This window comes from Rhea americana, unplaced genomic scaffold, assembly GCF_003343005.1.
Source record: "Rhea americana isolate MKP2758 unplaced genomic scaffold, rheAme1 scaffold_79, whole genome shotgun sequence".
Lineage (NCBI taxonomy): Eukaryota > Metazoa > Chordata > Aves > Rheiformes > Rheidae > Rhea > Rhea americana.
In genome coordinates this window covers 647,215-660,105 of record NW_028186967.1, presented here as the reverse complement: position 1 = coordinate 660,105, position 12,891 = coordinate 647,215, and the positions used below count along the sequence as shown (strand labels likewise).

Sequence of the window (12,891 nt, the reverse complement as noted above, 5' to 3'; positions counted from 1 at the left end):
CAAACAGACTGCCAAGAGCTGAACACAGCACAGAACTGAACGCACAAAKGCAGACCCGGTGTCGCGAAATTTAAGTTCGCGGAACGCAAAGAGCGAACCGACACCTCCCACCGCAGWCGCKCCACGAGCCGCGCCCCCAACTTCCTGCGGATGCACCGCCCCCCGGCTGTCACGTGCCCCACGTGCCCCAGAAGTCCCGCCTCTCTCTCAATCACGTGGCCTGTGCCGCCCCGCCCCCCCCGCGCACTCCGGGGGTGGGGGGGGGGGAAGGGGGAGGCACCATTTTGTAAGGCGGCACTGACCGTGCGTGTGTGTTTGCTTAGACATCTGTGCGTTCAGCTTATCGTGTTCGTACTCCCTCCTCTGTTAGTGCCCCCAGCTTGGTGATCTTCCCGCTGTAGTGGAAGCGTTCAGCAAACAGGTGACATGATGATTCAAGTACAAATCGGCCGAGGATTAAAACGTAACAGCAGCATGAAAGCTTGTGCGACTTCAGGGCCTGGTTTCTCAAAAGACTCTCTGGGGTTTTGCTCCTTGAAGCTCTGGTGGCAGCCAGGGTTTTTTTCAAGGGGGGATTAGGGCAGCTGAGGCCTAGGAGATGCCTCTCAGAGGTGGTGGAAAACTGGAAACAAAAGGAAACTTCCACAAGGCACCTGACTTTTCAGCAGCTGGCTTCTGGAACAGCAATAGCAGTGTGGCAAGAGCAGAAGCAGAAGCTATGCATAACCACTGCAGTTTCCTGTAGCAAGACGAGCTTGTCTTCAGCAAAACAGCTACTAACTTGGGGGCAGTTSTTCTTTTCTGTGGGGATTTCATCTCCCAGTCTTCTTTGCTCCACGCTCCTGGTTGTAGGCCTAGTCCCTACACCAATATTAATCTTGTATCACATTTCATAACTCCTGCAGAACCATGTGGCCAGCTGCCTCTCAGAAGTGAGCCGGAGTCTCCCTGCTTTAGATCAGCCTGTTCTTTTCATAGATCAGTGAGCCTCAGTGCCTTTTAGACTGACAGAGTTACCCCTTGAAAATTGCACATACAAGCTCTTTTTTCATTCTAATAAACCCAAAAGACAACCAAAATGAAAAATGAGGATGTGCACAAGCTTGTAGGGGTGCCATAAAAAAGCTAGCATGGCCTTGTTTTGTGTCAGAGACTTACAGGCATACTGGATAGCTGAGCTAGAAATCCAACRAGCAGAGGGGCTGCTTTTCCACTTGGTTTGGGGAGAAAAATAGCAAAGGAACACAAGACTTGATTTTTGTAGTAATTATTAGCTTATCTGCTGTGGCAGACTGAATTTAAGAGTGCACACTGTATAAGACGGTCTTAACATTGAAATGTCAAGTCACTAAGAGAGAGCTGGAAACTGGGTAATCAGCTTTATTGCTAAATCATTTTGTCTGGTAACATGCCAAAAAATGTGATAGCCCAGAGAGGTTCCTACCGGAGAGGTACCACGATCTTTCTAGATAGATACAACTGAAAGTAAAATGATACTGCTGAAGTTTTTATATATTTTTTCAAAAATGTAAATTTGCCTGCATTTAGCCACCCATTCCCACAGGAATAAGATACCAATCACAAATCTTAGCTCCATTTATCTTATTTGCCTGTCCAGCCTGTGATTCCTGCAGTTAAATTTCCTGCAGATCATATAGCAGAAGTCAGAAGTGGATCATTCTTGTAACTTAGCAAGTTTTGTCTGAAATTTCTTTGATGTGTTTAGTTGAAAAGGTTGGAGGGATATAGAAAATAATAAGACATTCATTATTGCTAAGTTAAGCAAAAGTCGCAGGAAACATTTTTTGAAAGGAACACATATAAGGTATGAGTGGTGCTTTAAAAAACAGTGTTTTACAATTTCCTGATGACTGGATTGCAGTAAAATCAGTTCCCTGTCACCAATTACTTCAGCATAAAAGTAATACACTAATAATTACTTTAGTTAGTTTTGTATTTTTAGTTAGTTTTGTGTTGTGCATGGAAGTTGCATATCTGACCTTTATCTTATAAATATATTCCTTAACGGATAGCCATACTTTTAATTCTGAACTATGACATTTTTTGCAGAATAGATATTTTGCAATGTCTAAATGTGCATATCAATGCATTAATTATCTAACTATCTTGGCTTTTTATAAGGGGAAAAGGTTAATTTCAAAGTCCTCATTCAAAGCTAACCTAAACCTATTAGAATGAATGTCATTATAGTAGGAGACTACAATAGTTTGTGAATCAAACTCATGTTCTGAGTATTTCTCCCTAGCCAGGAAGAAATATTCTTCTTCTTTATTATCTAYATAATAAGGAGTACCAGCACAGCTATCTGAGCTGCATTCCTCATCGTGCAGCTAAGAGCTGGATAGAGCTCTTACCCTGAGAAGAAGGAGCTCAGCARCTGTGTTTGGCCAAGTTGCAGGGGAAGCATGCATGAAATTCCTATACGTTTGATGAGTAACTACAAAGGAACTCAGTCTACAAACTCAGTTGTTTCTGTGAACATGGAATTCACTGATTTAACAACAACAGCAATAAAGGAATCTGAAAAATGAGAAAAGCCTTTTAAAGAGTATGGGGAAATCTGGTACCAAGTGAACAAAAATAATTGCAGAAGCTTTCCTTGCCCAGTTGTAAAATTGTCCCCTTCACCCCAGGCAGAGAGCAGCTCCACAGCGCAGTTGCTCTGGTGGTTAATAATAAATGGGCTATCCCAGCAAGAAGCGCATTGCTGGAGCGCAGGCCTGCTCACGCCAACGCTGCTGCCAGCTCCTCTTGTCCCGCCTCCTCCTGGGGCTGCTCAGGCAAAACTCCAGTTCAGACTGCAACCTCCGTATGTGGGAGAGGCACCCAGAGGTAAGAGGCACATTCAGGCCATTGCTTCATGAGATCAAATGCGCCTGGTTGATCACTAGGTGAGATTAGCAGGGAAGGTTTGGAGGAGGGCAAAATCTATACTAGACCGTGTGAAACTTTAGCTAGGCATCTGCAAACTTTCGTTATAAACCAAAAAGTCCAATGGGTTTAACTGGAATACTTGCCAAGCTTCACGAGCCTTTCAGCTGGCTTAGGCTGAATGTTAGCAGAGTTTCTAGCAAACATCAGCTAATTCATCTACGGTTTCAAGTGGTGACCAGCTGGTTTTCATCCATAGGACAGACAGCTTGGGCACTTTTTGCTGTTTCACTTAGATTTCGGGGGTTTGTTCAAATTCAGAGCACAGCTCAAGCAGCCCAACTGATCCTTGGCATGAGCTTGTTGGCTGAATGAATTTATTCCAAAGCTGACTTTGCCRTAGAGAGTGAGGGGTATGTATGCGCACACACAGCAATACCAGGACATTTGCACAATTTTTTCAGACTGCTGGCTGCTGAGTTTAGCACTGTACAAGGAGAGATTTTAAGCATGAAGCAGAGATTTTGCCACCTTTAAATCATGATCTGATTCTGTAAGCATAAGTGGGATTTTTGTCTTAAAAAGGATTGAGAAAGTGGAAAAAAATCTCGTTGTTTAGGTCAGATGCAGGCAGGATAGACCATGTCTGTCTTGATGGCTTGAAAGAGGTCTAGCAGAACTGATCCCTGCTCCTCTGTGACAAAGCCCAAGTTGTCCTGTATGGCTGAAGTCTTTACAATTCTGACAAGAAAATCTTCATGAGTATAAGATATTTCTATATTGCTGTAGTACCACATACTAAACTGAGATCAGAGCTGTATTCTGCTAGGTGTAATGTGAATACAGTACAGTATTTAAATTAATTTACCATCTAAATGGACAATAGGAACACAGGACAGAAGAAAGAAATCCTTTTCTCCTGGTTGAGGGGTGAGGAATAGAAAGGTTTGAAGGATATGGCCAAAGGCCCAGAGAAAATCTGTGAAGCAGCCAGGCATTGAATACTACTGCCCAGAGGCTCAGATYAGGCTGGTGCCTTAACCTTCTCGAGTCTCCCTCCCTCTTTCTCAATTTGGAGATGAATTTAATTAAAGTGAATAGGAGTTGCTAAGAGACAAGAGGAGGTYGTGGAGTTTTTGCTGGGGCTGAACTGTGACTTTGCCTCCAGCGCTTTGCACKAAGAAAGAAGATGATGCAATGTGAACATGCATAAAGCACCCTTGACTCTAGGGAGAGCTGGTCTTTCCTTCATGTAGTTACAATTTAGCTTTCCAATTGTCAGCTTACTTTATTTTACTGAACTGCTTGTTTCCTCCAAGATATCAGCAAATATCATCTTTTTTTTTTATAGCTATCATCTGCCTGTGTCAGCCTGGTAGCTTTCTTGTTGAGTTTTTTCAGGTTGGAGGTGACAGTGGCTAAGCCTGCAGTTGGTCATGAACAAGAAGCACTGGAAAGTAAACAGTTATCACTTGTTATTCCTCATCCTTTCTTTTCCTTCACGATTTCAGCTTCACACTGATAAAGGCCAAGTGGACACTTCCCACACCATTTCTGCAGTCTAACATTTTGCTTTGGCTCCCAGGCTTGTGCTTAGACCACCACGAGTTTCCAGGCAATCTTCTGGGCAAGTCTAGGATTGTTTTACCTTCAGAAATCAGGGCAAGAGGTGATACATTTAGCTTCATATAGTCACATCATTATTAAATAATTGCTTTCATTTTTACCTGGCTTTTGGAACCTCAGCACTATCCTAAGGCAAGAGATGATTAGGAAGATGAYGTGTAGACTGGGAAGACATGTTTCTGCTGTGACAACTAGGACCGTCCAGGTGAGAAGATTTCTGCATGGTGAGTAGTGTATTCTGAAACAGTCYCTGTGTGGAAAGTGTTTTCCTCATCTGAATGTAGGAGGGACCTTGCTGGCAGTGTCTTGGGAGCAAAGCAGAGCAGATGAGCTTTTTCATCTTTCAGGAAGATACCTAAATGCACAAGAGTGTCTGTTGTTTAATAACGAGAACATAAATAAGAGAAATTTTGATGCCAATACTCTTACAATATCTTGAATTATTATGGTATTCTCAGCACTTTCTTTTAAAACGTGTATCATTCTTCAGGCATGATAGATTGCAGGGCTCAGTTCTTTCTCCCTCAATTATGTCAATTTAAATGACAGAACACAGCTGTAAAAATGGTGGGAGAGGAGTACTACCCAGTGATGATGATGATAGTGATAATTAGTATTAATAGTTGTGGTAATGCTTTTTTGCAAATAGTTAATTAATAAAACCCACAGTTTTAGTCTTCTTGAAGTTATCTRTGGATCCAAATTAAATTAACCTCACAGAACTGCTGAAAAGGGGGATAAATTTACTATCATGGTGAAAATTTACCTTTTACCAAATATCCAGTAGTTACTGYGAATAATTAACTTTGCTGTATTTATTCCTAGGTGATTATTTCAGGATTCAGCCCTCCATACAGGAAGCGCTGGTGGAGGGGAGACCAGTCGTAGCCTTGGAAAGCACCATCATTACCCATGGCATGGCTTATCCTCAGAATCTGAGGTTGTGAATTTTTGTGTTCCTAGTTCAACAAAGAATGAGTCATATAACTGGTGAATCACTACATGTGTTCCTAGTCTACCCAAAACCCTCCTAGGAGTGGATAGGGATGTCAGGTTGCTAGACATGCAGAATACGAATTCTGGTGTAAAACTGTTGTACGTGGTCTTCCAAGGAGAACAGAACCATATGACAAACACGTACCGATTTATTTCCTTATCCATCACCTTCAATTCCTGGCTTCCTTTAAAATGTGGCAACATATAAAGTCATCTCTTACTCTAAAACAGAGATAACTTATGGCTGCATTGTATGTGCAGACATTGGAACCACTCTCCAGTTTTGAATATACCTTTTATAGTACGGAAAGAAATAGAACACAATAGTGAAATCTGCTCACTGGTTCCTTTCAAAATGTCTGCTGTGAAAGCAGCCAATCCTTGCTGCCTTCTGTGCCCTGCACAGAGAAAACTCATTTCTACCCTTTATTTGATGTCCCATAGATTTGTGTCCCACTGAGTGACAGTGCAAGAAATCATAGCAATCTCCCCAGTCAGTGGATGACAGTTTCCCSTGTCTTTGCTTTGACAAAGCACGGGAAGGTTTCTATATTGATTTTTCCATTCTGCTTTTTACATGRGCATTATTTTGTCTGACACTTTGTCTTAGAATGAAGAATGAACAGATTCTGATTTTGGGAGAAGGTAGTTAGAGATTGCCTGGGGTACCTACAGATAGCTCTGAAAGGGAGAAGAAGCTGTTCTGAAAAAAGAGTAGCATGCAAATGAGCAAGTATAAAACTTGCAAAACTTTAAAAGACCTGATCTGTAGCCTTAGCATATCCTCAGGTTGCAACTTTTCAGTACTGTTTTTATCCTGTGTCTGAATGTCTGTACTATGAGAGATCTATCCTGATTATTTGATTAGACTTGAAATATCTGGGGTGCCCATGAAGGTCTATGATTTCAGAAATAATAGCTAATATATACAAGAAGATTTTGAGAAGATCGCCTATATTCAGTGGTCTTTTGCACAATCAGATTTCCTTCTAAGCGAGGTAATTTTTCACATACTGCCTCAAAAGTAAAACACAGAGCTTGGGCATTGCTGTCCTGAAAATAGGAGCACTGGATCGCTCTGCACTGCTGCAAAATCAAGTGCAGAGACTTYTGCCATTAGGAAGATACAGAAGAGGCTCTGGCCCTAGCTGAAATTGTGAGAACTGKGTAAAACTGGAAACTGGCAAAGATGGCCATCAAATATGGCAGAWTTTCCATCTGACTGGTTGCCTGGTTAGTTCTGTCATCATTCTCTTGTCTATCTCATTCTAGCATGGCCAGAGAGGTGGAAGAAATTGTAACTACAAATGGGGCAGTGCCAGCCACTGTGGGTATTTTGAGGGGCAAAATCCACATTGGCCTCACAGATGAGGAACTTCAGTTCTTGGCAGGCAGTAAAAATGTAGTTAAAGTGTCTCGGAGAGATCTTCCTTACGTCCTCAGCCAGGTATGGTACGCAGACTTTCTCTTTTAGTATTTTCTGTACAGCAATAGTGTGCTTTCCAGCTTCAAGCYAGGTACTTTTAAACAGCTTGGAAATATGCAAAGTGCTGGCTTACTGTTAAGCTCAAACATGTACTTGTCTAGAGTCAAAATCAGCAGAGTTAGGGAATAGCAGACATTAAATATGACTCCTAAAAAGTAATTCTTTGTTGGCTGACAACAAAATAAATAAAGGCTTGGCTAAGAATGTTCATATTGGCAAGATAAGGCATCATCATGTTACATGTAAACTAATGTGACACGCAAGCCGTCGTAAATAACACACAGAATGCTGAAGTGGCACTGGCTGCTCGTGAAAGCTGCTGTTTGGAAGGCCCTAGAGAATGAAGGCCTTTGCTAGCAGGACAAGTACCAGGGGYAATGATTTCCCACATGACCTTGACAGTGCCTGAAGCTAGTCTTTTGTATCTTTGTCTCCCCTCTGTGCCTCTATACCCCTGTGTCTTTGCTCCCTTGGTTGGGACTGCCAACAGAAGTGCCTGTCTCTTTTCTGATAATGACCCTAGGAACTAGGCTGGGGGACCCTCAGCTTACTTTATGTAAGCCAGTGAACAGCAACAAAATAAAGATTTGAGATTGAACTAGGCTCAACCTGTTGAGCAAGTATGAATAGTATTTTATTTGTGTAAATATCTTAAATATTTACAGTGTAGCCTTGTGAATTTGGAGTTTCTTGGTTGCCTTTCCAATATTTTGGACAAAGTCTTGAGACCATTCACCAAGTAATTTCCCATTTGCAGAGTCTGTAGAGGAGGGCTATGGAAACTGTCTTCATTCATGATGAGCGATGTTCACTTTCAAACGTTTATTATAACTCAAATATTTAGTCTTGACCTTTAGTTAGTATGGAAGCGCTTTCCTCAAAGCCCCAGAAGTCTGTTTTCAGGCAATCTAGGGACAATCAAACTATAGCATTTGTGAATAAGAACACTATACTAAAAAAAATCCAAACAGATGCTTAGTAAAAAATAAAGAAGCAGATTCTATGAGRGAGGAAATGGGCACAGCACCATTTATTCCATTAATACTAAAGGAGAACAGTACTTAATACCTCTAGCAATGGCAGCCATGTAATATCCTTTCAGGAAGTTATATCATTAGCAGTATCTAATGCTCACTCCTGTGAAGAACCAYTCTTTTTCCGGTATGATGACTCAGAGCTCCATATCTCTTCCAGCTCTCACTARCCACTACACAAACTTACCTGTTAGTATTGCTTACAAAATAAAAACAAAGACATTGTGAATTTGGTTATTAATATATGCATTACAGAATAATGAGTAGAAAATCCTCTTTGGGCTCATCAGTTTACAAGTTGCATTATGCCAGTTAAAAAACAGAAAAAGCCACTTAAGATTTTTTAATATTTTTTTTTTTTCAGCTCAGTAGCTTGTTTTGGTTAATACTCCRTGGAGGTTAGATTTCCTCACATTCCCTTAAACTACACCTGACAGATTTGAACATGTCAAGGAACTTGAGTGTACTTTATGTACTGATAGACCATAAGACACAGCAGATGTGTTTACATAGATGCCTAAGTAAACCGAGGAGAGGCTGTATTAAGAAAAACAACAGGCACGGAGGAATGARGACATGGAAGTTAAAAATACTGTATTAATTTAGACTTGCCGTGAATTGGAGGCAAGTTACATCCGAGGAGGCTCCTCTTTGTTCATCTAGGTCTACTATTCCACTCACTCTTATCACAGCCCACTGGTCAGAGAAGCTAAAATACATCACCATAATCATCTGAACATGGCTCTTTTAAATTTCAAATTAAATTTTCTCTGTGTTTTTGCCTAATAGAATGTTTGTAGCAGAATTTCACTTTTAAGCTGGTGACAGCAGGCTGCTGTGATGTTGGACCACAACCATAGCTGCCTGCATGCAGTATTCTCTGGGTCACTCTGTGTGCTGACTGTGACTGGTTGTCCCCTGGCAGGGCTTGTCTGGTGGCACTACAGTGTCAGGAACAATGATTGCAGCACACAAAGCAGGAATCCCTGTGTTTGTGACTGGAGGCATAGGAGGGGTCCATCGTGGAGGAGAGAACAGTAAGCAAAATAGTACATTCTGCTTCTCTCTATGTTGCTACTGTTTTATTTAATGCAGTCTTTTTCCTCTTTCCCAGTTTGTCCTGCAGTAACTCTCTGCTCAGTAAAGAGTAAGGTTATCATTCTTTTTGACCATACTATGGTTGTTATGTGTAGAATACATTTTGGCTAGTACAGTTCTCAGAAATCTACCCTTGTCTGAGGAAAATCACAAAAGAGGCCATTTAGGAACAGCTCTGTAGAAATACAAGGCACACCTAGCCGATCTGGTTTGACCTACTCATGTTTCTCTCTGTCTGCTTTCCAGAAGCTTCAAGCTATTCCTCTTGAGCACTCGTCAGTTGTTAAGAGAGTGGCAGTTTCTCTTGATCCTTTGCTTACACGAGATAATGTGGATATGGCTTGCTGGTGCACAGGAGCTGGTTGTACCTTTCCCGCTTTGTAATAGCTGGATAACCTGACACTGGCTATCAAGCGCTGTTGTTATTRTTTCTCTCAGCTCAGGAGAAGGAGGGTCTCACCACAAAAGAGACTTAGGCCCTGGTTGGTGTTAGAGGTGCATGCACCACTCTGGAAGACCGTGACACTGCACAGCTTTGGAAGTGTCGTTTGTGACCTTTAAGTATCACTGTCCCTTCTTAGCCATACATATCCCTAGCATAGCATAGGGGTGCAGCACTGATGAGCAACGTCTCTTTCAGATGTAACATAAATTCCAGATCAGAATTTCCTGAGGTCAGGAAAGCATTTTTTGACACATTTTGCCAGTAATGTCAACACCAAAATCAAAATCTAGTTAATTTTTATTCTGATCSTTAAATTTTGTCCTGCTTTATAATACCTTCTTCCTTCTTTACTGCTAAATTGTTGTATGCTGTGGTACATGTAATCAAACAGCTGAGAGGGACAGTGCAGGGCTGCACCTCTGCCCTGAGCTATGTCATTTTTTTGTTTTCAATATGTCTTGCAATCTCAACAGCTAAAGGCATGATCTAAACCCGTAATATCTATTAGTGGACTAAGATAGTTACAAAAGCAGGCCTTGGCCTTCCCACAGATAGAGCTTTTTAAGAGGGCAGATCACATCAGCTTGGCCTGCAACACTCTCACCAGCACAACACTGCTTGCCCCTTAACAGCTCTGGATGTGAGTGCTGACTTGACAGAGCTAGGACGGACTCCAGTTGCTGTTGTGTCTGCAGGAGTCAAGTCTATCCTTGATATTGGCAGGACTCTGGAATATCTGGTAGGTAGCATGGGCTGCTGAGCATGAAAGGAGATAACGTTGTACTTGATGAACTGAACCCAGCAATGCCAAGAATGCTCAGTGGTGTTGTGCCAAGTATTTAGCCTAAGATTTATTTCTAGAAATGACTATTGAGAGGCTATAAACCACATCTACAGTTCGCTGGAGCTGAGTTCAGCTGAGTTCAAGCACTCACTGTTCCCTAACACAAATCTGTGCCCGAGAGGCTATTCCATCAGCTGTTACTACTGGAGCATTCCTAACCATGCCCTCTTTCTCTGACCTGAGACTTGCTTAACTGGAGAATACTCCACTGATCAGGCAAGCTGGCAACGCTAAAGTAAAATCAGAATTCAAATGGATATCAAGATGATTTTCAGTAGAGTCCATTTTTAGGGTTTGGTATGTTACAAACCCTCAGAGCCAGCTTTTCAGATGACAGCCAGGAGTCAATACTTTTCAGTATTAAACAGAACTCACTCATTTAGATTCTTGTCAGTTCATGACATATCTTCAGATCAAAGGTCAAGCTAATTACCTTGAACTCGGTATTGCGCTAGCAGTTGGCTCCCCAACTTTTGCTCAGCTCTGAGCACAGGCAAAGAGAGTGTATGTCTCCTACATCTCATTAAGCCAGATTGCATTTGACTAGTTACTATGTCTGGCTCTTTGCTTTGAAAAAGGTGTTGCTGATATCTGGAATAGAAGAGGAGGTATAAAATTAACCAAGTACAGTGCTAAAGAAATCCAGTTTTCAGTTGTGTAGAAGAGAAATGTCACGTGTTTTGGGTGGGTCCCTTTTCCATCTGGCAGTTACCTGCTTATCTCATCTCCACTGCTGCAGGAAACTCAGGGAGTCTGTGTAGCTGCCTTTGGAGAGTCGAGGGAGTTTCCAGCCTTCTTCTCACGTCAAAGTGGCTTCCAGGCACCATATCATGTCCGTAATGAAGAGGAGGCAGCTGAACTCATCGGTGTGTTTCAGCAGTGAAAGGTCCACATAGACCCTGGGAACACAAGGTCACAAAAGTCACCTCAGATGAGGCATTTTCTTTTTTTAACTTGAAGAAGAGTCTGTACAGAAAAAACAAGCCATCCTACTTCTGCACACTCTTGCTTCAATGCCTTGAAAATGAGAGAGCATGGAAGTTCAATCTTCAGAGTAAATCTTTACAGAGAGTTGCAGCCACCTTGGCATGCTCATACACGTGTTTTATTCGCACTGGTGAAATGGAGGGGACAAGTTCATTAATGTGTTTACAAAATAATCCTTTTATTCTACAGACAGACTCAAAAGAAATAGGCAGGTAGCTGGAAAAGAACCTGTCCCTGAGTCAGCTAAGAATAGGATCTCAAACACCATGGGTTTGTTCACCCTGCATGCACTCTTGTCTGTCCTTTTACTTCAGCATTTGATTTAGCCAAGGAGAATCACTAACAATAATCCTGTCCTTTCCCAGCCAGCACTCTGGGGCTAGGGCTGAGCAGCGGGGTGCTAATAGCGGTGCCCTGCCCCGAGGAGCATGCTACCTCAGGCCAGGTTATTGAAGAGGCCATCCAGCAAGCGCTGAGAGAAGCCAGGTGAGAAGCACCCTAAACCCTATCCTTTGTTTACCCTGTAGTCACAGGGAAGTAAATAACTTCAGAGACACCACCAAAAGGACTATAGCAGAGCTTATGTTTTGTTCTTGGGTGTGCTTGAGCCCACAACATGTCTTTCACTGTAGTTTTATCTAAGCTGAAGCTTGCTTACACATCTTTTTGTGGTGTGCAGTTGTGGAGATASATTATCTGCTAGCAGCAGTGCTTCTCCTCTGATGCTGCTCAGTTCTTCTCATCAACAGGCAATTTTTTAATATTTGCAGGTCAAAAGGGATCACAGGCAAAGAAGTGACGCCTTTTCTGTTACAGAAGATAAATGAACTGACCAATGGAAAATCACTGGACTCTAGTATCCTTTCACTGAACAGGGAGAGAAGGTATTCTGGAGTACTTCATATCTCCTCCAATAATGTTTGCTGCAAAACACTATCACTTCTTTGACAATCTAGAAAGGGGCAGACACTTCAGTATCTGCAAATGGAGGAGGACCTAGCAACTGAATCCTATTTTTTTCAGTAGTACTCTTAGTGTTTSCCTGCATTTTTACATTAAAAAGCAAAGGCTGGCACTGACAGCAGGCAGTCCAAAGTCCAAAGAAATCCCTTATATCTGAYCCAGTCTGTGATGGAGACTCAGGATGCTGTTGCCAGTGATGGGGTTGGAACATGGGAAGATGTCTGGCCATCCCAGCAGGCAGCATTATACATCATGCTGTCTTATGCGACTCTTCACGCTGGTGCAGAGTAAGACAAACTCAAAAGGAAAATACTCCTGTGTGAGCATGAATTCTCCTGCACAGGCACAAGAAAGGTAGATCTACTGGTTACAATGCTGTTGTGGGCTCTGGGAGAAGCAAGTTCACCTCCAGGCTTTGCTGCTAACCGTCTGAAAGACATCATAGCTGGTTGGTCAAGGCAAATTGGTAAAAAGGTTTTGGATACTTTAAAGCTGCATGCAAGCATCTAGTGGGGCTTTT

At 42.2% G+C, this 12,891-nt stretch overlaps 1 protein-coding gene across 2 annotated transcripts in view; it reads left to right on the top strand.

Moving 5' to 3' along the window:
• Positions 1-2,580: 2,580 nt before the first annotated feature.
• The window catches only part of LOC146585600 (uncharacterized), a 28,030-nt gene continuing 17,719 nt past the window's right edge, over positions 2,581-12,891 (top strand). For both annotated transcript variants that reach the window (XM_085322560.1, XM_085322559.1), the window contains exons 1-9: positions 2,581-2,853; positions 4,639-4,742; positions 5,344-5,458; positions 6,787-6,961; positions 8,960-9,071; positions 10,210-10,316; positions 11,161-11,287; positions 11,774-11,894; positions 12,179-12,264. In XM_085322560.1, the coding sequence (XP_085178686.1) occupies positions 4,658-4,742; positions 5,344-5,458; positions 6,787-6,961; positions 8,960-9,071; positions 10,210-10,316; positions 11,161-11,287; positions 11,774-11,894; positions 12,179-12,264 (928 nt within the window). In that variant the 5' untranslated portion in view covers positions 2,581-2,853; positions 4,639-4,657. The remainder of the gene's footprint in view (positions 2,854-4,638; positions 4,743-5,343; positions 5,459-6,786; positions 6,962-8,959; positions 9,072-10,209; positions 10,317-11,160; positions 11,288-11,773; positions 11,895-12,178; positions 12,265-12,891) is intronic.